This window comes from Chelonia mydas, chromosome 6 (assembly GCF_015237465.2).
Source record: "Chelonia mydas isolate rCheMyd1 chromosome 6, rCheMyd1.pri.v2, whole genome shotgun sequence".
In the NCBI taxonomy this organism is placed as follows: domain Eukaryota; kingdom Metazoa; phylum Chordata; order Testudines; family Cheloniidae; genus Chelonia; species Chelonia mydas.
The window spans coordinates 111,374,954-111,400,638 of record NC_051246.2 but is presented as its reverse complement, the minus strand read 5'-3'; the positions used below and the strand labels follow the sequence as shown (position 1 = coordinate 111,400,638).

At 42.6% G+C, this 25,685-nt stretch overlaps 1 protein-coding gene across 1 annotated transcript in view; it reads right to left on the bottom strand.

Moving 5' to 3' along the window:
• LOC102945789 (cytoplasmic dynein 1 heavy chain 1-like) overlaps positions 1–25,685 on the bottom strand; it is a 99,644-nt gene that overhangs the window by 42,557 nt on the left and 31,402 nt on the right. The window contains 21 exon segments of the mRNA XM_037900961.2: positions 572–805; positions 1,244–1,384; positions 1,536–1,766; positions 2,028–2,255; positions 11,625–11,781; positions 11,921–12,159; positions 12,371–12,583; positions 13,280–13,463; positions 13,674–13,917; positions 15,317–15,476; positions 17,192–17,292; positions 17,754–18,036; positions 19,619–19,813; positions 19,913–20,101; positions 20,190–20,355; positions 21,198–21,371; positions 22,230–22,396; positions 22,733–22,879; positions 23,657–23,866; positions 23,947–24,057; positions 25,039–25,152. Of these exon segments, the coding sequence (XP_037756889.1) occupies positions 572–805; positions 1,244–1,384; positions 1,536–1,766; positions 2,028–2,255; positions 11,625–11,781; positions 11,921–12,159; positions 12,371–12,583; positions 13,280–13,463; positions 13,674–13,917; positions 15,317–15,476; positions 17,192–17,292; positions 17,754–18,036; positions 19,619–19,813; positions 19,913–20,101; positions 20,190–20,355; positions 21,198–21,371; positions 22,230–22,396; positions 22,733–22,879; positions 23,657–23,866; positions 23,947–24,057; positions 25,039–25,152 (3,888 nt within the window).

Here is a 25,685-nt window from a genome sequence, read left to right as displayed (position 1 = left end):
GTATGTTGACTAGATACTGATCACTGGATGCTGTTTACACAAGTATTTGGGTCACTACAGATATGTAAAATTCCTTATAGACTTTGCCATCAAAGTCTGTTATGTGCCAGTAGTACCCACCTGTTATACATACTGTCTCTCATCACTGTTAACAGGTTTAAACACTCATATACCTAGACGGAACAGCTACCTGAACTCAAAATACTTTTGATTTAATACTGAACAAGTGGAAAAAAGCCAGTACTACTGGTGCTAATTAGAAAGGAAGAACAGATGGCCTTGAAGTTAAGGGACTCCTGGAGTTAGGAAGAGTCTAGATCTTCCTGGTGACTATGGGCAAGTCACTGATTTCTGCTTCAATTTCCACTCCCTTTTACAGTTCATGTTTCTACTTCACAGAGTGTTATAAAGATACATTCATTTAGTTGGGCAAAGAGCTCTGATACAATGAAGCTTTTGCCATGTAAGTTGAGAGGTGTTGCTGTAATCACGAGAGTAAACCTTGTAGGCAGCTTTTACTTGTTATAAATTTGCTATTATTCAATAACCCACACATAAACAGAATAGTTACCTCCATATCAGGGAGGGCTCTGAGAGCACTGAAAAGGGTCATAGTCTTTCCAGAACCTGGTGGGCCACAGAGCACTAGGGGTTTGTGTTCCACTAGCCAAGTATACAGCAAAGCTTCATGCCGGACGATATCTAGGGTTGGTACTACAACATCAAGAGCAGCAACCTTGTGTGTCTCAACTTCAATCTGAGGAACCTTGGACTGCCATGGGACCCATTCACCTGTAATTGACACCTAGGTGAACAGAAATAGTTAATGTACAAATTTAGTAGAGAGATGTGTTTCAATGGGGTTCTCATCAAAACCCCATTGTATTTTACACAGCTTCATGCTTTAATCTGTGAACTCAGTTAGGCTTTTAACACCTGCAGATTTAATTCTGTGGGACTAGTTTAGAAGAAGGTTGGACTACACAGTACATTATGTACCAACTGAGCAAAACAAATAAAAAATAAAATAATCAATCAAATTTAGAGTGGCTTGCCTTGAGCTAACTTGTGAGATACTAATTTACTCCCATTGAGAGAGGTTAATTTAGAAATAGTGGCAAAGAGTCCTGTGCCATCTTACAGACTAACAGACGTATTGGAGCATAAGCTTCTGTGGGTCATTCTGGTTTTGTTTCTTTAGGAATTAGGTTTGTAAACTATACAAAGTACAAGAGGCTATTACCTCATAATCAATTATGGGTATGTTGGGTGCTGTGGGCAACGGTACAGTGGTGATTCTCCTAATGTATTCTCCCAGCTCTGCTCTCATTTTCAGTCCGCTGTCTCCAGAGAATGACCACAGTATTGCATAGACCAGGTATCTCTGATGGAAGACAAGAGAAAGATTAGTCCACACAAATGCGAATTTGTGTTTGAAGGACAGCTGAAAAAAATACAAGGAGACTATTCAAAGAGTCTGGTAACTGTGTTCATCTTTAGGCTTTCAGATCACTTTGCTGCAGTATTTACTTTACCTGGATATAACGCTCCAGTTGCTCTATCTGCATAGGGAAATCGGGATGGTTTGCATTGTACTGGGCTACATTGCGGCAAGCCTGATGCAACATAGAGAACAATGAACCAAGACAGCGCAAGCGAGTGAGGTCCATGATATGCTCTAACTTGAAAGCATGTTCAAGAGCTTTAGTCACAAGTCCATTAGATGTGAAATAGGGCTGCATAATTGTTGCTGCATCTCTTTGAATCTGTTGGTAAAGACATTAGCATTGTTCAAGGAACTTGGTTTGTAGTCTTAAGTCATAACACTAGATTTTAAAATAAGTTTGTCAATAGTATGGGTTCAAAGTGTCATACTTTAATTGGGGAATACAGCACGCAAGTTATATTTTGTTAACTCAATCTCTATTTATATTCAGTACGGCCGGTAAGATAAGCTTTTAAGGCACTTCCTACTTTTAGTGGGTCTGGTGTCAGTCCACAGTATTACAATCCATTCCAAGTTATACCTGCAACATTGGAGAAGCTGCTTCTTCACCTTCATCTTCTTTGTCCTTTCGCCTGCGCTGAGCTTCCTCTTCATCTTCATCCAGAGGGATGCTTCGTAGTCTGGCCAAGAAGTTATTGAATATCATGTCAGTGCTTAGAACATCTTCACTGAACCAGACCATTCCACACCTTGACACTGTGGCCAGAGTAGCATATTTCAGATCCTGTACTTCAAACATGATACGCACCTAGAGAGAAAGTGCAGACATTTAAGAGAAGTTAGATTTTATGTTCTACTGAATCTATTACAGTAACTCCTCACTTAACATCGTCCCGGTTAATGTTGTTTCATTGTTACGTCGCCGATCTGTTAGAGAACATGCTCCTTTAAAGTTGTGCAATGCTCCCTTATAACGTTGTTTTTCTGCAAGCAGTGGACAAAGCAGGTGACTGCCAGAGCTAGCTGTTGGGGGCTTGGAACCAGGGTGGACCGGCAGCCCCACTATCAGCTCCCCTAAGTTCTCTGTGAGACAGCCATCCAGCAGGCTATCAATTGCTGGGCAGTTCAGGTATCCCTCCCGCCACTGCCATGTGCTGCTCCTGTCCTCTGCCTTGGAGCTGCTCCCAGGAACCTTCTGCTTGCTGGCAGGGGGTGGTGGGGTAAGGAGGGGTGCTGATGTCAGGGTGTCCCTGTACGTGTCCGTATATGTGAAAGAAAATGTAGAATCAAATGAAATAAAAATCTTAAATGAATCCACATGTTCCATAGAATCTGTACATATAGTAATTCCATGCTCTAATAAGAATATAACAGTAGGGATCTATTATTGACCACCTGACCAGGACAGTGATAGTGATGATAAAATGCTAAGGGACATTAGAGAGGCTATCAAAATAAAGAACTCAATAATAATGGGGGATTTCAATTATCCCCACACTGAATGGGTACATGTCACCTCAGGACGAAATGCAGAGACAAAATTTCTCGATACTTTAAATGACTGCTTCTTGGAGCAGCTGGTACAGGAACCCACAAGGGGAGGGGCAATTCTCGATCTAGTCCTGAGTGGAGCGCAGGATCTGGTCCAAGAGATAACTATAACAGGACCGCTTGGAAATAGTGACCATAATATAACAACATTTAACATTCCTGTGGTGGGAAGAACACCTCAGCAGCCCAACACCATGGCATTTAATTTCAGAAAGGGGAACTATGCAAAAATGAGGAGGTTAATTAAACAGAAATTAAAAGGTACCGTGACTAGAGTGAAATCCCTGCAAGCTGCATGGGCACTTTTCAAAGACACCATAATAGAGGCCCAACTTAAATGTATATCCCAAATTAAAAAAGAGCTACTGTGGCTTAACACCATGTAAAAGAAGCAGTAACAGATAAAAAGGCTTTTAAAAAGTGGAAGTCAGATCCTAGTGAGGTAAATAGAAAGGAGCATAAACACTGCCAAATTAAGTATAAAAATGTAATAAGAAAAGCCAAAAAGGAGTTTGAAGAACAGCTAGCCAAAAACTCAAAATAATAACAAAATGTTTTTTAAGTACATCAGAAGCAGGAAGCCTGCTAAACAACTAGTGGGGCCCCTGGACGATCGAGATACAAAGGGAACACAAAGACGATAACGTCATTGTGGAGAAACTAAATGAATTCTTTGCTTCAGTCTTCATGACTGAGGATATTGGGGAGATTCCCAAACCTGAGTCATCCTTTGTAGGTGACAAATCTGAGGAACTGTCACAGATTGAAGTGTCATTAGAGGAAGTTTTGGAATTAATTGAGAAACTTAACAGTAACAAGTCACCGGGACCAGATGGCATTCACCCAAGAGTCCTGAAAGAACTCATATGTGAAATTGCGGAACTATTAACTATGGTTTGTAACCTGTCCTTTGAATCAGCTTCTTGTACCCAATGACTGGAAGATAGCTAATGTAATGCCAATATTTTAAAATAGCTCTAGAGGTGATCCCGGCAATTACAGACCGATAAGTCTAACGTCAGTACCAGGCAAATTAGTTGAAACAATAGTAAAGAATAAAATTGTCAGACACATAGTAGAACATAAATTGTTGTGCAAAAGTCAACATGGTTTCTGTAAAGGGAAATCATGTCTTACTAATCTATTAGAGTTCTTTGAAGGGGTCAACAAACGTGGACAAGGTCCAGAGGACACAGTGTACTTAGATTTCCAGAAAGCCTTTGACAAGGTCCCTCACCAAAGGCTCTTATGTAAAATAAGTTGTCATGGGATAAGAGGGAAGATCTTTTCATGGATTGAGAACTGGTTAAAACAGTGGTTCTCAAAGCTGGTCTGCCGCTTGTTCAGGGAAAGCTCCTGGCGGGCCAGACCAGTTTGTTTACTTGCCGCGTCTGCAGGTTCAGCCAATCGTGCCTCCCACTGGCCGCGGTTTGCCCCTCCAGGCCAATGGGGGCTGCGGGAAGTGGCGCGGGCCAAGGGATGTGCTGGCTGCCCTTCATGCAGCCCCCATTGGTCTGGAGAGGTGAACCGTGACCAGTGGGAGCTGAGATCGGCTGAACCTTTGGATGCGGCAGGTAAATAAACCGGACCAGCCAGCCAGGGGCTTTCCCTGAACAAGCAGCGGACCGGCTTTGAGAACCACTGGGTTAAAAGACAGGGAACAGAGGGTAGGAATAAATGATAAATTTTCAGAATGGAGAGGGGTAACTAGTGGTGTTCCCTAAGGGTCAGTCCTAGGACCAGTCCTATTCAACTTATTCATAAATCATCTGGAGAAAGGGGTAAACAGTGAGGTGACAAAGTTTGCAGAAGATACTGAACTGCTCAAGATAGTTAAGACCAAAGCAGACTGTGAAGCACTTCAAAAAGATCTCACAAAACTAAGTGATTGGGCAACAAAATGGCAAAGAAATTTAATGTGGATAAATGTAAAGTAATGCACATTGGAAAAAATAACCCCAACTATACCTTCAATAGGATGGGGGCTAATTTAGCCCTGGTCTACACTAGGAGTTTAGGTCGAATTTAGCAGTGTTAAATCAATGTAAACCTGCACCCGTCCACATGATGAAGCCCTTTTTTTCAACTTAAAGGGCTCTTAAAATCGATTTCCTTACTCCATCCCCAACAAGGGGATTAGCGCTTAAATCGGCCTTGCCGGGTCGAATTTGGGGTACTGTGGATGCAATTTGATGGTATTGGCCTCCGGGAGCTATCCCAGAGTACTCTATTGTCACTGCTCTGGACAGCACTCTCAACTCAGATGCACTGGCCAGGTAGACAGGAAAAGGCCCGCAAACTTTTGAATTTTAATTTCCTGTTTGCATGGTCTCCTGCAGCTTGCCACGCTGGCCAGAGCTCATCAGCAGAGGTGACCATGATGGAGTCCCAGAATCGCAAAAGAGCTCCAGCATGGACCGAATGGGAGGTACGGGATCTGATCGCTGTATCGGGAGAGGAATCCGTGCTATCAGAACTACGTTCCAGTTTTCGAAATGCCAAAACATTTGTCAAAATCTCCCAGGGCATGAAGGACAGAGGCCATAACAGGGACCCAAAGCAAAGCCGCGTGAAACTTAAAGAGCTGAGGCAAGCCTACCAGAAAACCAGAGAGGCAAACGGCCGCTCCGGGTCAGAGCTCCAAACATGCCGCTTCTATGATGAGCTGCATGCCATTTTAGGGGGTTCAGCCACCACTACTCCAGCCGTGTTGTTTGATTCCTTCAATGGAGATTGAGGCAACACAGAAGCAGGTTTTGGGGACGAGGAAGATGATGATGATGAAGTTGTAGATAGTTTACAGCAAGCAAGAGGAGAAACCGGTTTTCCCGACAGCCAGGAACTGTTTCTCACCCTGGACCTGGAGCCAGTACCCCCTGAACCCACCCAAGGCTGCCTCCCGGACCCGCCAGGTGGAGAAGGGACCTCTGGTGAGTGTATCTTTTAAAATACTATACATGGTTTAAAAGCAAGCATGTTTAATGATTAATTTGCCCTGGCATTTGCGGCTCTCCTGGATGTACTCCCAAAGCCTTTGCAAAAGGTTTCTGGGGAGGGCAGCCTTATTCCATCCATGATGGTAGGACACTTTACCACACCAGGCCAATAGCACGTACTAGGGAATCATTGTAGAACAAAGCATTGCAGTGTATGTTTGCTGGCATTCAAACAACATCCGTTCTTTATCTCTCTGTGTTATCCTCAGGAGAGTGATATCATTCATGGTCACCTGGTTGAAATAGGGTGCTTTTCTTAAGGGGACATGCAGAGGTGCCCGTTCCTGCTGGGCTGTTTGCCTGTGGCTGATCAGAAATGTTCCCTGCTGTTAGCCATGGGGAGGGGTGAGGGGCTAGCCACATGATGGGGGGAGGCAAAATGCGACCTTGGAACGAAAGCACATGTGCTGTGTATGTAATGTTAACAGCAAGGTTTACTGTGAAAGAGTGTAGCCATTGTTCTAGAAAATGTGTCTTTTTAAATACCACTGTCTCTTTTTTTTTTCCTCCATCAGCTGCATGTGTTTCAAGGATCACAGGATCTTCTCCTTCCCAGAGGCTAGTGAAGATTAGAAGGCAAAAAAAACGCACTCGTGATGAAATGTTCTGTGAGCTCATGCTGTCCTCCCACACTGACAGAGCACAGACGAATGCATGGAGGCAGACAATGTCAGAGTGCAGGAAAGCACAAAATGACAGGGAGGAGAGGTGGCGGGCTGAAGAGAGTAAGTGGCGGGCTGAAAGACAAGACTGAAGCTGAAAGGTGGCGGCAGCGTGATGAAAGGAGGCAGGATTCAATGCTGAGGCTGCTGGAGGATCAAACCAATATGCTCCAGCGTATGGTTGAGCTGCAGGAAAGGCAGCAGGAGCACAGACCACCGCTACAGCCCCTGTGTAACCAACCGCCCTCCTCCCCAAGTTCCATAGCCTCCTCACCCAGATGCCCAAGAACACGGTGGGGGGGCCTCCGGCCACCCGCCACTCCACCTCAGAGGATTGCCCAAGCAACAGAAGGCTGGCATTCAATAAGTTTTAAAGTTTTAAACTTTTAAAGTGCTGTGTGACCTTGTCCTTCCCTCCTCCACCACCTCTCCCAGTGCTTCTCTCCTCCACCCCCCCCCCCAGGCTACCTTGGTAGTTATCCCCCTATTTGTGTGATGAATGAATAAAGAATGCATGGATATGAAGCAACAATGACTTTATTGCCTCTGCAAGCAGTGATCGAAGGGAGGAGGGGAGGGTGGTTAGCTTACAGGGAAGTAGAGTGAACCAAGGGGCAGGGGGTTTCATCAAGGAGAAACAAACAGAACTTTCACACCGTAGCCTGTCCAGTCATGAAACTAGTTTTCAAAGCTTCTCTGATGCGCACCGCACCCTCCTGTGCTCTTCTAACCGCCCTGGTGTCTGGCTATGCAAAACCAGCAGCCAGGCGATTTGCCTCAACCTCCCACCTGCCATAAATATCTCCCCCTTACTCTCACAGATATTGTGGAGAGCGCAGCAAGCAGTAATAACAGTGGGAATATTGGGTTTCGCTGAGGTCTAACCGAGTCAGTAAACTGCGCCAGCGCGCTTTTAAACATCCAAATGCACATTCTACCACCATTCTGCACTTGCTCAGCCTGTAGTTGAACAGCTCCTGACTACTGTCCAGGCTGCCTGTGTATGGCTTCATGAGTCATGGCATTAAGGGGTAGGCTGGGTCCCCAAGGATAACTATAGGCATTTCAACATCCCCGACAGTTATTTTCTGGTCTGGGAATAAAGTCCCTTCTTGCAGCTTTTGAAACAGACCACAGTTCCTGAAGATGCGAGCGTCATGTACCTTTCCCGGCCATCTCACGTTGATGTTGGTGAAACGTCCCTTGTGATCCACCAGTGCTTGCAGCACTATTGAAAAGTACCCCTTGCGGTTTATGACTCGCCGGCTTGGTGCTCCGGTGCCAAGATAGGGATATGGGTTCCATCTATGGCCCCACCACAGTTAGGGAATCCCATTGCAGCAAAGCCATCCACTATGACCTGCACATTTCCCAGGGTCACTACCCTTGATATCAGCAGATCTTTGATTGCGTTGGCTACTTGGATCAGAGCAGCCCCCGCAGTAGATTTGCCCACTCCAAATTGATTCCCGACTGACCGGTAGCTGTCTGGCGTTGCAAGCTTCCACAGGGCTATTGCCACTCGCTTCTCAACTGTGAGAGCTGCTCTCATCTTGGTAGTCTTGCGCCTCAGGGTAGGGGAAAGCAAGTCACAAAGTTCCATGAAAGTGCCCTTACGCATGTGAAAGTTTTGCAACCACTGGGAATCATCCCAGACCTGCAACACTATGCGGTCCCACCAGTCTGTGCTTGTTTCCCGAGCCCAGAATCGGCATTCCACCGCATGAACCTGCCCCATTAGCACCATGATGCCCACATTGCCAGGGCCCGTGCTTTGAGAGAAGTCTGTGTCCATGTCCTCATCACTCACGTCACCGCGCTGACGTTGCCTACTCGCCCAGTATCGCTTTGCCAGGTTCTGGTGCTGCATATACTGCTGGATAATGCGCGTGGTGTTTAATGTGCTCCTAATTGCCAAAGTGATCTGAGCGGGCTCCATGCTTGCTGTGGTATGGCGTCTGCACAGAAAAAAGGCATGGAACGATTGTCTGCCGTTGCCCTGACACAGGGAGGGGCGACTGACAACATGGCTTACAGGGTTGGCTTACAGGGCATTAAAATCAACAAAGGGGGTGGCTTTGCGAGAAACTGAATGGCCCCCTCAAGGATAGAACTCAAAACAGGGTTTAGCAGGCTGTTGATTTCACGGAGGGAGGAAAAAATGAATACAAAACAAATCTGGTCTATTTCTTGTTTTGAGCCACTTCATCTTTCTTTATACATCTTGCTGGCAGGAGACTGTGCAGTACGACTGCTAGCCATCATCATCTCCTGGGTGGTCGGCAGAAGACAGTGCAGTATGACGACTAGCCATCATCTTCTGCTAGCTGGAGGTTAAAAGACAGTGCACTGCTGGTAGGACTCAATCACCAGGAGCCAAAACAAGGGAAATGACCTGGCTGAGTCACTCCCATGTTTGCCCAGATGCCCGGTTAAAAGAGAACCCAGGACTACGCTGATGACGGCTACCAGTCATACTGCACTGTCTGCTGCCAAAAGGCAATAAACTGCTGCTGTGTAGCAATGCAGTACCACGTCTGCCAGCACCCAAGAGACATACGGTGACGGTTAGCTGAGCAGGCTCCATGCTTGCCGTGGTATGGCGTCTGCACAGGTAACTCAAGAAAAAAGGCGCAAAATGATTGTCTGCCCTTGCTTTCACGGAGGGAGGGAGGGAACGGGGGCCTGATGATATGTACCCAGAACCACCCGCGACAATGTTTTAGCCCCATCAAGCACTGGGATTTCTACCCAGAATTCAAATGGGCAGTGGAGACTGCGGGAACTGTGGGATAGCCACCCACAGTGCAATGCTCCAGAAGTCGACGGTTGCCTCGGTACTGTGGACACACTCCGCCGACTACATGCACTTAGAGCACTTGTGTGGGGACACACACAATCAACTGTATAAAAACACTTTCTACAATACCGACTTCTATAAATTCGACCTAATTTCGTAGTGTAGACATACCCTTAGCTACAACTAATCAGGAAAGAGATCTTGGAGTCATCGTGGATAGTTCTCTGAAGAAGTCCACACAGTGTGCAGTGTGCAGCGACAGTCAAAAAAACAAACAGGATGTTAGGAATCATTAAAAAAGAGATAGAGAATAAGATGGAGAATATCTTTTTGCCCTTATATAAATCCATGGTACTCCCACATCTTGAATATTGCATACAGAGGTGGTCTCCTCATCTCAAAAAAGATATGCTGGTGTTAGAAAAGGTTCAGAAAAGGGCATCTGAAATGATTAGTGGTTTGGAACGGGTCCCATGTGATGAGAGATTAAAGAGGCTAGGACTTTTCAGCTTGGAAAAGAGGAGACTAAGTGGGGATTTGATAGAGGTATATAAAGTCATGAGTGGTGTGGAGAAAGTGAATAAGGAAAAGTTATTTACTTGTTCCCATAATATAAGAACTAGGGGCCACCAAATGAAATTAATGGGCAGCGGGTTTAAAACAAATAAAAGGAAGTTCTTCTTTACATAGCGCACAGTCAACCTGTGGAACTCCTTGCCTGAGGAGGTTGTGAAGGCTAGGACTATAACAGGATTTAAAAGAGAACTAGATAAATTCATGGAGGGTAAGTCCATTAATGGCTATTAGCCAGGATGGGTAAGGAATGGTGTCCCTAGCCTCTGTTTGTCAGAGGGTGGAGCTGGATGGCTGGAGAGAGATCACTTGATCATTACCTGTTAGGTTCACTCCCTCTGGGGCACCTGGCATTGGCCACTGTCGGCAGACAGGATACTGGGCTGGATGGACCTTTGGTCTGACCCAGTATGGCTATTCTTATGTTCTTATGTCCCCTACCCCCGGCTCCTGTACCCCATCTCCACAGAGCAGGGGAAATGAGGGGACAGGACATGACTCAGGACGGAGGGGACTTGCTGGCAGCAGCTGCTGCCTCAACTTGCTGATCTACTTAAAGGCAGTGTACTTAGAGTGGGCTCAATGTACTTAAAGGGGCAATGCGCTTCTCACACATGGTGTGTTTGTCTGTGTGTCACAGCCACCCATGTGGTGTGTCTGTCATGTGTCACAGCCACCCATGTGGTGTGTCTGTCTCACACACATGGCGTGTGTGTCTGTCTCACACACACATGCACCTCTCCCACCTGGCACTTTGGAACGTGGAGGTAGTGGTGCACTCCAGTGGGATAGCATGAGTTTGTCATGTTCAGTTTCCACAGGGAATGTTTGCAGCCACTGCCATGCTGTGTCTCCTCCCTTCATATGTGCTGCCTTGTAGAGTGTGAGGCTACATTAACAACGTGTTAACCCTTGAGGGCTCAGCCGAGTGCTAGTTCATCATTTAGCAGGAAGGCATTCCCTGGGAAATATCCCATCCTCTGACTTCACCACCTCAACCAAGCTTCACAATGTACAGTATTCAATTGTTTGTTTAAAACTTATACTTAACTTATACTTTTTGTCTGGCGAAAAAAAATTTCCCTGGAACCTAGCCCCCCCCACTATTTACATTAATTCTTATGGGGAAATTGGACTCTCTTAACATCATTTCGCTTAAAGTAGCATTTTTCAGGAACATAACTACAACGTTAAACGAGGAGTCACTATAAAAGCTCAGTTAACATGCTTTTCTAAACTCCCCAAAAGCCAATCGGTGTTATAAAAATTAAGTTTTATCTTAACTTCATCAGGTATTTTATATATTTAACACCTAATTAGATATTTATGCATGATCTAGTATTTCCTAGTCTGGTAGGGTCAAGGTAAACCTGACATGACAAACTCCATAACCACAGAAGGGTTTTAAAGAATTGAACCAGACCATTGCATAAGATCACTTTTGCTCTGATGCAATATTAACTTTAATCTGTGCCCACAGTGTGTGGTAAGAGCCTGTTCATGTCAGCTACCAAAAGCAGCAGAGCTATCAAATTTTCAGTAGATTAAACTATTTAGAAATGCTAAAATGTTTTTAAAAACAAAAAGAACTTTACATTTGGTGGAAGGCTGAGACGTTCTCCATTGGGCAGAGTCAGCAGTTTGTTGTCATCCAGCACGGAATTTAAGTTCTCCACCCATTCAGGATCTACATCCCCATCAAAGATGATCCACTGTCGTTTTTGCAATTCACCTCTCACATTGTCTATGATCCTAAATTCAGGAAAGCATTTAGTGTAGGTTAAAAAACAGTAATATTCCCTTTCCTCAATCCTCCATGGCAATGACAACATCCAAGGATCTCTCTAATAGCCACTTCTTAACTTATATGCTATTAATGTTTAAGACTCACTTTCTCAGGACATGTGTAAACAATCCATCTGTCCATTCTCTGGTATTTGGATCCAAAGTACCATAGAGGTGATCTTTGCTGATTGCTTTTGGATCAATGATGTGAGCAACACCTTCTACACCCTCTAGCCGCTCCAGAGCTTTTAGCAGCACTCTCCAAGCCATGCTCTTTCCACTTCCAGAAGGACCCACCATCATCAACCCATGATTGATCTGGGTAATTTGATAGAGCTGAAGAACCTGTGACAGAACAGATTGATCTGTCATTTAAGACTTCCATTTATTAAGATTCAACATAATAATCCGGAATCACTTAAAGTTGAAATTTATTTTAGGTATTCTGTCTATTTGGGGAGCAGTTATATTTGATTTCTGTATCACGGAATATGGAAAGTGCTACATGTACTTTTGTCAACTCCACATCGTAAGATTTACAACTATCACAATGTACCTTTTCCACCCACATGCCACCAACGTCTTCTCCATCACCATACATAAGGTACATTTCCTGACACACTTTCTTAAGCTCCTCTCGCAGGGCTGTCATTTCACCACGATGATACTGTACTCCAGGGAATACATCAGACAAGAGACTGAACAGCAATGGGATGTCTTCTGCAACAAGTTTGGGTACCATTGTTTCACACACACTCTGGATCAAAATCTACATGGAAAATTTTCATGCTTTGATTAGACAATACAAGGCAAGCAATGAATATCTGCATTAGTCACATTGGTGGAAATATTTCAAACAGGTCATACTGAATACTCAGACTGCAGAGTATATTGACATTTGCTAGGTTTGCATTTGGCATTCTTATTCCCCGCAAAACTTATTTGATGTTGAGTTTTGTATTTGTGCAAGACCATTTATAACAGTGCATTATGAACTTGAAGTGATGCTATACATGGAATACTTAAGCTATCACCTAATACAATTGCCTTAATTGAGGAGTGACAGCTGTACTTGCCTACATAACATTTATCTGAAAGTGATGTGAACTACAGAGGAGTTCATTCAGAATGTCTACTCCACTTGGAATACAGTCAGGACACCACTCGTTTTATTGGAATGGTGAAAGTTTGTAATGATCACAAACCTTCTGCTTCTGTTTTATTGTAAGAAAGACACCTCCAACAACTCAAGCACTGATTAAAACTCCATTCAATCTGCTGAAACCACCACTTCTGTAGCCTAAAGTACCAAGACTTCAAGTAAATACGACAACTTGTGAACTTAAATAGATTACGTTTATGCTAGATGCAGCAGGTGCTTTACTGTAAGTGCTCATATACATGCCTATCTACAGTAATCACCCTTTTGCTGTGAATCAATATAAAAAATCTCTATATGTTTTACCTCTTGTTCAGGTAGGTTCTCAGCAATTTCCCCTTCATCAACAACTTCACCACGCTCTTCCTTCTCCCGCTTTATCTTCTGAATCCTCTCCCTCTTCACATTTCCTGCACTAATCAGTACACCCTTCAAAGCTCTTAAGCCAAAGTCATAATGACTTTGAGAGGAGAGCTGCTCATCACAGAGTCTAAAGATAAAAGACATCAGAGTCAGTTTTAGACATACTAAGATCACGAAACTAACGTTCAATCGTAAAGTGTCAAGCATGCTTACTGTTCTATGTTCTTGCTATGGTAGTTTCAAAACTACCTACAGAGCCATTTTAAGTTCCAGATTTAAGCACATTAAAAGGTCACTTGTGGTTTGGGCCAGACTTGTTTAAGGGACTATTACTTACTTGAAGAATGGGACAATCTTATTGGCAAGCACTTCAGCAGTACGGAAACCCTGGGAGTACAACATGACCTGGGCAATCAGCTGGCGGTCTGGCTTTGTCATCGCCAAGCTACGGAACAGCTTCTTCAAGTTGTCTGGAAGATTTGATCTACCCGCATAACCAGGATTCATGGTGACGAAGATAGCCATGTCTGGGCTCACTTTAACTTGTTTATTCAGCAGCTCACAAGTAATAGGTGCGGAAGCTAAAAACAGTTCACACAAAGTATTTTTAGTTACAATTGATTTTGTCTCAGTCAAATCAGCTATCAACTACAGTAGTTGAAACTTCACTTTTAGTATCCTGTATAGTTTTGTTTACGGTACAGTAACTCCTCACTTAAAGTCGTCTCGGTCATCCCAGTTAAGGTTGTTTTGTTGTTACGTTGCTGATCAATTAGGGAACATGCTCGTTTAAAGTTGTGCAATGCTCCCTTATAACGTTGTTTGGCAGCTGCCTGCTTTGTCCACTGCTTGCAGAAAGACCAGCCCAATGGAGCTAGCTGGTGGGGGCTTGGAACCAGGGTGGACCAGCAGCCCCCCATCATCTCCCCATTCCCCTAAGTTCCCTGTGCGGCAGCCGCCCAGCAGGCTATCAATTGTTGGCAGTTCAGCTGTCCTCCCCCTCACTGCCATGTGCTGCTCCTGCGCTCTACCTTGGAGCTGCTTCCGGGAGCCTCCTGCTTGCTGTGCGGGGGTGGGGGCAAGAGGGGGGCTAATATCAGGGTGTCCCCCACCCCTCTGCTTATCCCATTTCCACAGAGCTGGGGGAGGGGACACTACGGGGCTCAGGAGAGAGGGAGCGTGCTGGTAGCAGCTGCTGTCTCAACTTCCTGGTCTACTTAAAAAGGCAATCTACTTAGAGTGATTCAGCGTACTTAAAGGGGCAATGCACATCTCTCTCTCTCACACACACAGGGTGTGTGTCTCTGTCTCTATCTGCCATGCTGTCTCCCCTCCGTCCATTCATGGTGCCTTGTAGAGTGTGAGGCTACATTAACAATGTGTTAACCCTTGAGGGCTCAGCTGAGTTCTAGTTCATCATTGAGCAGTAAGGAATTCCCTAAGAAATATCCCACCCTCTGACTTCACCACCTCAACTAAGCTTCACAATCATCACTGCTGTGCACAGTATTAAATTGTTTGTTTAAAACTTATACTGTGGGTATACATAATATAGTCTTTTGTCTGGTGAAAACATTTTTCCTGGAACCTAACCCCTCCATTTACATTAATTCTTATGGGGAAATTGGATTTGCTTAACATTGTTTTGCTTGAAGTTGCATTTTTCAGGAACACGTTACAGCGTTAAGCGATGAGTTACTGTACAACTAGTCAAACATTTTTTCTACCACTACACTAAAGTTACACAATGTTGAAAGTGACTGCATATCTGTTGAAAGCTATTTCCTTTAATTGTTTAATGTTTAAGTTACATTTTCAAAATGTAACTTAAAAAAAAAAAAAAAAAAAAACCTCTGGCCAATGTGGGAGTAACTGATCAAAGAGATTTCTCAAAAAGGACCTATTTCAGACATGCAAGTGAGGGCATTCTTTTGACAGAACAACTATACAAAACCATTAGCAGTGGAAAAAATTGCATACTCTTGTCATAGTTTGGATTGCAATGTTCTCGCAAGGCTTCCTGGATGCACTGAACCTGCTGAGAAACAGCAGAAAGCATACGCTCCTCAAGTCTGTTGAACTCATCAAAGCAGCCCCATGCGCCCACTTGGCAGAGCCCCACAAAGATGCGTCCCATTGCCTGTAGGCAGAGAAAAAGAGAAGATAAACTTTATATATACATACACACACACTGAAAAAAAAAGTTACCTTGGTTATTCTTCCCTGTACATAGTGGAACTGGTGTAGACTGGACAGGATTGTGGTTACATATATTAACCCCCTATTTAATGTGTGTGCATCTTTAGGCTGAGAATCTTTATGCTTTCAACAGAAACAACTACTTCTCTACACACCACTCCACTCTTCTCTACCTACTCACACCACTCTTGCTTCTCAGAGGTTTCAGTTTTTGAATGCCAACTTCCATGTTCTAAGAAGAAAAGGAGGACTTGTGGCACCTTAGAGACTGACCAATTTATTTGAGCATGAGCTTTCGTGAGCTACAGCTAACTTCATCGGATGCATACTGTGGAAATTGCAGAAGACATTATATACACAGACACCATGAAACAATACCTCCTCCACCCCACTCTCCTGCTGGTAATAGCTTATCTAAAGTGATCATCAAGTTGGGCCATTTCCAGCACAAATCCAGGTTTTCTCACCCTCCGCCCCCCCACAGACAAACTCACTCTCTTGTTGGTAATAGCCCATCCAAAGTGACCACTGTCTTCACAATATGTATGATAATCAAGGTGGGCCATTTCCTGCAGAAATCCAGGTTCTCTCACCGCCTCACCCCCCTCCAAAAACCACACACACAAACTCACTCTCCTGCTGGTAATAGACTATCCAAAGTGACCGCTCTCCTTACAACCTGCATGAAAATCAAAGTGGGCCATTTCCAGCACAAATCCAGGTTTTCTCACTCCCCCACCCCCATACACACACAAACTCACTCTCCTGCTGGTAATAGCTCATCCGAAGTGACCACTCTCTCTACAATGAGCATGATAATCAAGGTGGGCCATTTCCAGCACAAATCCAGGTTTTCTCACCCCCCACCCCCCACCACACACACACAAACTCACTCTCCTGCTGGCAACAGCTCATCCAAACTGACCACTCTCCCCACACTGTGCATGACAATCAAGGTGGGCCACTTCCAGCATAAATCCAAGTTTAACCAGAACGTCTTGGGGGGGGGGCAGGGAGGAAAAAACAAGGGGAAATAGGCTACCTTGCATAATGACTTAGCCACTCCCAGTCTCTATTTAAGCCTAAATTAATAGTATCCAAGTTCTAGAATGTATAAGGCACTACTAAGCAACTTCCACTCCTCTTTAGGGAAGTCTGTCACTTAATTCTAAAATCTCTGCAAGCACATTCCTAAACCTGCAGCAGAATTTAAAAGTAGTTCCGATGCTGCAATAGATCAGGCAGTCCATTGACATACGGAGTATGTGCAGCAACATATCCATTAGGAGTCAGCCAGTCACACCTACTCGATTTCCACTAAAGTAGGTCTATTGCAGTTGGTCACACAATATGACTGGGGGATGGTAATGGAAGACTGTAGTTTGAAAAAATTTGAAGTTACCTTCCTAAAGCTTGCAGTTCAGATCTTCTCTTGCTAAATTACTATCTAAAAACAGAGCAGGCAGCTTCTAACCCAATTCTGCTTTAGGTGGTAGTGAGGTCCAATGAAGCACAGTTCAGTAACCAGAATCTATTTTGCCAGATACAGGAACAAGCTTTCAAACATGTTTTGAAATCTACAAGCTTAAATGGCATATTAATGAGATCTTAACTTAAAATGAAGAATGTTCTCACGTTAAATTAAAGATACTATACCTGGAAGTCAAACGTTTCACCGCAGTTGAAAACCAGAACAAAGCGGCCAAGCTGGTGTCCAAGGGCCTTTACAGATTCTGTTTTACCAGTACCAGCAGGACCTATTTTTAGAATGGGATAAAAACATTAGTCTCTTCCTAGGCACTAAACTGTCAATATTAACATCTAGAGTCTACGGGCTGAGCTACAGTACCACAGTAATAACGTAACTGAAGTTGATGTAGCTTAGGTCGACTTAATGCAGTGTCTCCACCACACTGTGTCGATGGGAGATGCTCTCCCGCTGACTTTCCTTACTTTTCTCAAGGAGGTGGAGTACACAAATAAGTAGGAGAGCACTCTCCCATCGATTTAGCATGTCTTCAACAGACCCGCTAAATCAACACCTGCTGCATCAATTACAGCAGTGCAGATCTACTGGTAAATATAGACATGGCCTAAGTGTCGCTCATTTTTCAAAACTGGAGTCTCAACTATGGAAGTTACTTTATTAATTTTATAGCTGATGAACATCAGTCTTTACATTTAACAGAAGACACATATGGAATAAGTACAAACTTACCAAACGGTGAGCCTCCAAGTCTTGCCTCCAAGGCTTGCGTCATTGTCAGGTAACAGCGGTCAGTAAGAGGAGTCTGAACTAGTTTATCCTGAACACCAAGATACTCAAAGCCGTAGTTGAATTTGGCATTTGCCATCTGAATGGACAGCTGCTGCAACACATCTGTCTGTTTTGGGTCAAAGTAGAATCGCATCTGGCTGAGCCACTCAAAGGATTTGGAGTTGTCAATCTTGCTTTTGATCAGTGATCTTGTAACATCTCTTTGGTGCACTAACTCTGTAATCTGGAGAACAAGCATTTCATTAGCAACCACAATGAAAAAAGACCATGTACTCTAATGAAACTAACAATTTTACTGCATCTCAATGCACCTCAGCTTATGAAAAGCCATTGCTCGGTGCTAGACGGCATGATCTAATATCCATCCTCTAGCTTGCAAAAAGGAGGAGCTAGTAAAAAAAGTCTGTTACTACAGGATCCCTCTCAGTCAAGCTTCAAGCCAAGGCATGGTTCTGAAATCACAAGAACTGTCCTTATAGACAACCTTTTTCTGTCCACAAGCAAAGAAAGGAAACACATTCATACTCATCCTGGTACCATCATCTGGCACCACACACTGTTAGTCACCAGATATTCTTCTCTGCCTCCAATGATGAATGAAAGTGCCCTTAAACCAGCTCACATTTTCCTCTAAGAAACCCCAAGTGCTGTAGAGGGACAGTGTTTCTACATCCCTGCCCACCAAGAGCCCTCTCCTCTGAGGTCCCACAAGCTTTAATCCTCTGCACAAGTTATTCAAAGTCAATATATTTTCAGCCACCAAGAGAATTGGTGAGACACTATGGGCTGAAACCCCAACAGGTACAGACCAAAACTGAGCTCTACATCTCCATTCCCAGCTTTCAGTAGCTAGAATCAGCAGCTGAATTAACCCAGCCAAGACTGAGATGCTGGTAGATAAAGAGAAATGTTTCCAAGAACTTGCTTCCTCTAAGACTAAACTATGGAGGGCACCTTCCCCTCAGACTAGATTATCATGAGCCTTCAATCCATAGATTTGATTACTGCAAGTCATGACTAGCAGTGAAGCCACACCCCATGTGAAAGCTCCAGCTTGTACAAAACACAGGACTCTAGTTTCTTGGCAGCACAGACTGCCACAAACACCATTCTGTGGCTATGCACTCTACACTTGTTCCCCAATTAGAAGTTTCGTTCAAGGCTTATTTTACGGGAGCCTTTCAACAACAGGACAGATTGTCAGTTGCACTCGTCTGGTGGAAAGTAGAGCTTCTTAGGAGGAGCTGGAGTTATGCTATGAATTCAGTGGGCAAGAAGTGATGACTTAAGACTTTCGTAGCTAAATGCAAAAACCCTTCAGTTTAGCTCTTCTTTCTTCAGAAAGTTCTTCACATGACTATGACAGCCCCTCACACAAACACAGAAGTTTTAAATTAAACTATTTCTCATGTAAATGGTTTCTATTTTTAAACAGCTGAAGGAGCTCAGACACTATGGTTACGGGAGCCATGTACATACATAGATGATAAAAGTTAATATAAACTCTAGATTTATAAATCTTATCTACTCTCAGAATAGGAGATTGGGTGGTATATTCCAAGAGTTTTCTATTCACTAAATAATTCTTCAGAATCTTATGCTACATGGACATTTAAATTTATAGACATTATTTCAAGTCAGGCATATGTAATATCTATAGAAACAGATGTTCCTCAAGAAATCTTGATGGGAACATTTTAGTTTTCCCTAGGTGTCACTTTCATGATTTGAAGATGGACAGATTGTGTTCAAATTTTGTAAGAGACCGAATGACTACTGAGGATGGGGAGGAGAGTATTACTTACCAAGTGTTCCAGTTTCCTTCTGCGGAGAGGTGGCTGTTCCATCAACACAGAGTCTGCTAACACATTAAGCGTGACCTCAACATTAGTCAGCACAGAGTGCAGAGGACTGCTGTCGTCTCCACCACCCATTCCATTCAGAGCAGATTCCACATTCTCTGACCATGTAGTTTGGGCTGACAGGACAACAAGCTGGGCCTGAACATTTAAAATACAGTTAGATTTTTGCTAAGAGTTGTTCCTCCCACAAAAGTGTATTATATAGTTTGGTTAGACAAACGTGAATAAGATGGATACCTGATATTTGTCAATCCAAGAAATATAGAGACCGGGATCAATTGAAGTTGCTTTACCAAAGATTTCTACTTCAGTAATAGACTCGGCAAGCAGCTTTGCAAGTGTGACCCTCATTTCCTTTTCAACAAGTGTGAGCCACTCATTGATCTTAGGATGTTCTGTGATAGAGATAGGTGTTTTGAACAGTACCTGAAACAATTACATTTAAGTGTCATTTTAGTTTTAATTTCGACCAGCTTTGTAAGTTTGCAAAAAAACCCCGAAGACGCAGCTTTACCTCCTCTCCTTCACGTGATGAGATCCCCAGAACAACAGTGTTATCTTCATTCAGTATGATGCTCGAAACTCCAGCAAACATTTTCTTGAAATGTTTCTTCAACTTAACTACATTCTTGCTGTTTCCTATGATTTCGAGCAAGTCCTCATCACCAACGAAGTAGAACCTGGTATTAGAGATAAGGTTAAAGCTGTTTAAAACAACTGACCACTGAGGTGAAAGAATTTTTTTTAACACTTAATTGAAGGCCCAGAATTAATGTATTTACTTGAACCCTCTATAACCCTTATAAAACTGGGGAAATGTCTGCTAGTTTGTGCAATGCTGCGTAATTCCTTTCCTCCATACTTCTGTTAGATCATAGTAAAAATACATCAGGGCTTATTCTCTGCACCATTTTTAGTCTATCTAGAGTTTTCTTCCCACTTTAACACCTCATTAACAGATAAATGCTAAGTATTGAAAGATTATGAGACAGCAAAACTCCCACTCTGAACACATGCTTGACATGGAGGTTATGTTTAGATCTACAATCCAAAGACCTCACATACTACTGAGAATTGAAGGTGAAACAGAATGCAACATGATTCAAATATAGAATGATACAAGTTCTTAAGCTTTGGTATTTGGTTAGAGAGATTCCAAGGGTTCATTTAGTTTAATGGAACAAAACTAATTTGAGAATTTCATTATTCAGTACCAGGTGAAACAGCCTATTAAGCAATATTTATATTCAAATTATGCTATTTAAGTTACTAATCACAAGTGACCCACACAAAGAAATTGAAGGTTATCACTTCCCAGGAAATGGGACCATAAAATGACTAAATTGCTTAACCTTTATTTTTTTATGATTCCAAAGCATTCATGTTTTGATATCTGTGTATGCACTAAAAGATTGCTAGTGGAACACAATAAAAGGAAGTATTAGGCACTACCATGCAAACAAACACAATTCCTATTAGAGTTTATTCCAGCACAATTGGTTGAGGAGATGAAATTCCTTACCGAGGAAAGGAGGATCTCTCCCTCTCCAGGTATTCTCCCAATGCTTTCTGGATCTTTCCAAGCAAGTCTGCTAATCTCTCCAGTGACCTTTGTACACCTTGGATGTTAAGAACATCCATTACAGGGGGAGATTTGGATACCTTTTTCATAAGTGCCAGAAACTCAGTACTGACGCTGTAAGTGAGAGTGAGAAAAATATTAAGCACATTTTAAATGAGAGATACAATAATACAAGTTCAGTTACTGAGGGTGAAAAAGGGTGATATCTATTAATTTTATTAATATTGTGTGTGAGTATTATGGTGTGGCTGGCTTTATGCTACACCAAAGACTAATTCTAGTTGGAGCTCTCCACATGGTACCCAAAAACCAGACAATGACTAACTCAATTGCCAGTGCTCAAATGCACCATACAGTAAATCCACTGCTATCGTGTACCTCTGACTCTCTGGAGAGGTGCATATGTCTGTCCTGGGACACCTCAACCTATTCAAAGACTTTGAAATGGATAAGAGACTGCTTGTTAGCTCAGGGTAGGAGACATCAAACGAAGATTGGACACAGGCAGAGACTGCAAGGGTGATATCTACCTGCCTAGCCCAATGCGAGATGATACGTGGGACAAGAGGGGCTACCTAAACTTGTAAGGAAAGGCTAAGGTCTAGGTAACTTATAGGTCTACAGGTCTTTTATTGTTTTAACCTTTTTTTTCCTTTGTGCAAAACAAAACTTTATCCATATGAACAAGCTGTTTTGTCACTGCACTCTCATACTGGTCATAGGCTTCCAAAGTCTGCAGCAGGGGCCAAAACCCAGATAGACCTGTTGAGAACACTGTTGCTGAACAGGACTATTTTGCTCTGGGTCACTAGAACAGAAAAGTGGGGGCAAATCACAGGATTCACTGAGAGAAGTGCAGACCTATCACTTGAAAGGGATGCACATGCGCGGGCAGGCAAAGGAACAAAGTCAATGGTGCAGCTTGCCCTGAACTGTAACTGAGAATTTCACACAAATCCAAAGTAAGTATACCTTTGGAACCTCTGGGTTTCAACAGGCAATAAGAGCTTAATATCAGCACTACCAGTGAAGATACCCTCCATGTAGACCCATCGCCTTTGGACATCTATCCAGACATCAAAGAGTGCAAAGATACGATTCAATTTGTCTTCCCAGCTAAGGGCATCTTCTTCAAACACCTAAATGTTACAAAAACCATTAACATTCAGTTTACCGTTAAAAAAAACAAAACAAAACAAAAAAAAACACTTCACCTACAAGTCAGTATGGTTTTAAGAAGTTGGACAAGTAACACTAATCAAGCTAGTTTAAGAACTGAATTGGAAATAATTTTGTAAGTTTGGTTAAAGCTATAAAAAGGTATAATCCACTTATACACCTAGCAATTTGCCAAACTTGGCACACAAGGTGCCAGCTGAACAAATGTACACTAGGAAAAGAATACGAAAACAAAGAGGGAGATATTTAATATCAAAGATAATTGAAAAGAAAAATAAAGTAATTTTACATTATACCTTGTAGTATGGTGATAACTTCATGGCAGACACACTGTTAATGTGCTCCTTGACCTTATTGAAGAGATCATCCCAACCACGAATCAAACGACATTTGTTCTGATAGTTAACCAAATCCAATTCATAAGTGTTCCACACTTCTCTTATCTTTAAGAAAAAAAGAAGTCAGATTATGAACACGTGATAGTAATTTTAATTCTATTACATTTATTTCATTCTTTAGTGTAGAAATGTAGCTACATGAGCTTGATTCTTATCTTTTTACAGAGCACATGAATCTGCAGGCCTTGGATTGCTGTGAATCATATGGTGGGAGATTTCATAATTATGTCTTGTGGGTCAGAGTTAAAGTTATTGCAACTCATAAAATGAAATTACAGAAGGAAGTTTCCAGTCTTCTACTCAAAAAGAAAAGGAGTACTTGTGGCACCTTAGAGACTAACCAATTTATTTGAACATGAGCTTTCGTGAGCTACAGCGTAGCGTAGCTCACGAAAGCTCATGTTCAAATAAATTGGTTAGTCTCTAAGGTGCCACAAGTACTCCTTTTCTTTTTGCGAATACAGACTAACACGGCTGTTACTCTGAAACCAGTCTTCTACTTAGAAGTTTTATAATAGTAACGTACTAGCTATATATTTTACTTGACTTATCTTTAAGTTTAAGTTACAGTACCTTCAGTAAACTTCCAAAGCTTTTAATAAACCCCCTAAACCTACGGGTTTCATGTTGTGTCAGTTTGTGTGTTTAAAATTTACTCAGTTATTTAGAACTAAAAATGTCTGGTGAAGCTCTAAAGCATTTCACTTTCACCATCCTGGGTATCTAAAATCCAACGTGTTACATAGCTGTCAGCAAATTCATTTACACCTCTAAAATCTCTCCTGCACAACAGGTCTAGTATATATAATGATAGATACTAGCCTGTTTCAAGAACTCTTCCAAAGCCATCTCTCCCTGAGCCACAAGAAGTACATCTTTGACAGTTGCTTCATTCTTCTGCAAGTCAACATCCCAGATCTGTCCCAGGGTTAGTTCAGAGACAACCCAGTTAACGTGAAGCCTCTTCATCAGCTGCTTCCAGTGACGATCTTTAAGAGCCTCAGATTTCAGTTCAATCACCAGCATGTTTATCTAGAATGCGAGACAGCACATATTAAGTTAATGGATGCACTTACCCTTGATAACTAATTAAAAAATTATGTACAGCTTACCTTCATGTAACCCTTCAGAAGTCTCTGAACATATTCATAGGAGGCATACTGCCGCAAACGAGCAGGGAAGTTTTTCAACTGATTCAGTAAGCCGTCCAAATTTTGTCGAAGCTGTCAATACAGAAGCCATGAAAGAATTCATCTACCAGCAACATTATGATAAACACAATCACTCTAGTAAACTGGATATCAGTTTTCCGTTTTACTTACAGTTATCCGTTTTACTTACAGTTTGTCATCTTAACACTTTCATTCAACCGTTCTTTAAGAATGGGAGAATCACCCTTACATAATATTGATCATACTTTCCTATGATGCATATATTGAATTTTGCTAACACTAAATATAGCTGTATACAAGGCAGGCAAACCATATACTAGATGTATGAAAACATTCCAACAGATTCTCCATGCTTTTGTTGATATATTCCACCTCAGCAGATTATGTGGAGTCAACAGTACTGCTTTAAGATTAATTCACGACTGTTGGCGCAATACTAGTTTTGTCTATCCCTTGATCATTGGAGTAGCACAGCATGAAGTAATTTTATACTAGATCACAGTGGTCATGAAATTGTGACATTCTTCCTTACAGATAAGAGGTAGAAGCCTCGTTTCAGGTTTATGTATCCAAGAAGCATCAGCTGGGCAATAGCTTTTCATCAGTGAAGCTGGACAAGTGTTTGAGAAAAGTGCTAATTTAGATCAACTTAATTTCAAGAAACAGAGCATCAGTTCTTGTCCCCTGAAGACGTAGCCTATAATTAAATATATTTAAGGTTGTGCAGTTTCTGCAATCCTGACAATTTTTCAAGTTTTGTTTTGTAAGCCTTACCCTGTTGAAGCTTCAGTTAAGAGGAAAAGTTATTTCTGCCGTGCAGTGCTGCAAGTTAGATTAAGATAGAGGCTGCATTCTCAGTTATGAATTCTATTTTTCATATGCCAAAAAGACCCAGGTACATAAGCACCATGCCATATATTCTGGCTCATTTTCAAGTTGTTAGAGCATTTAAATGTATTTTTATCTCGAAGGCCAAAAGGCGAATAGTATAGTTGTAGTTAAGCTTTCTATATACTGAATAAAAAAAGGTACCTTGCGAGGCTGTACTGAAACCCATGGCTGTTCCTTCATCTGATCAATCTGGTCCCAGACCTTGGAAAGCTCAGACCAAACTCCTTTGAGGTCTTGTAACTCTTCTAAAGCTACCTACAGTACAAAGGGATACATCAAACTTTGGACAGTTATATAGAAAATGATGGTAAATATCTGTCCTAAGTTAGACAGAACTTCTTAAACAAATCATTGGGATAGAAACTTGGTCAGGGTACAGGTGATTGGACAGAGACTTGACCCTAGCTTGCCTAGCACATCTCTGGTGGCCCAAAAGGAGTTACTATATGTTGGCTGCTCAGCAGCTTAAGTTAGGACTTGTCTACATAGCAAGTTACTGCACAGCATGCAAGAGTGATCGCCTACAGTATATCAAACTTGCCTTGCAGTAACATCTCATGTGGATGCTGCTACAGTGCAGTGAAAGTCCTGGAGTGTGGCTTAGCATAATATGACTTAGAACTGCATTTCTCAAACTGGGGACCATGGACCCCTGTGGGTCCCCAAGGGTCCACGGGCTCCGCTGATCAACTCAATTCTCCCCATTCCTCCCAGCGCCTGCACGCTGGGGACCAGCGCTATCTCCTGGAAGCTACTGAAGCTAAACTTGGGAGATTTTAGGCACTAAA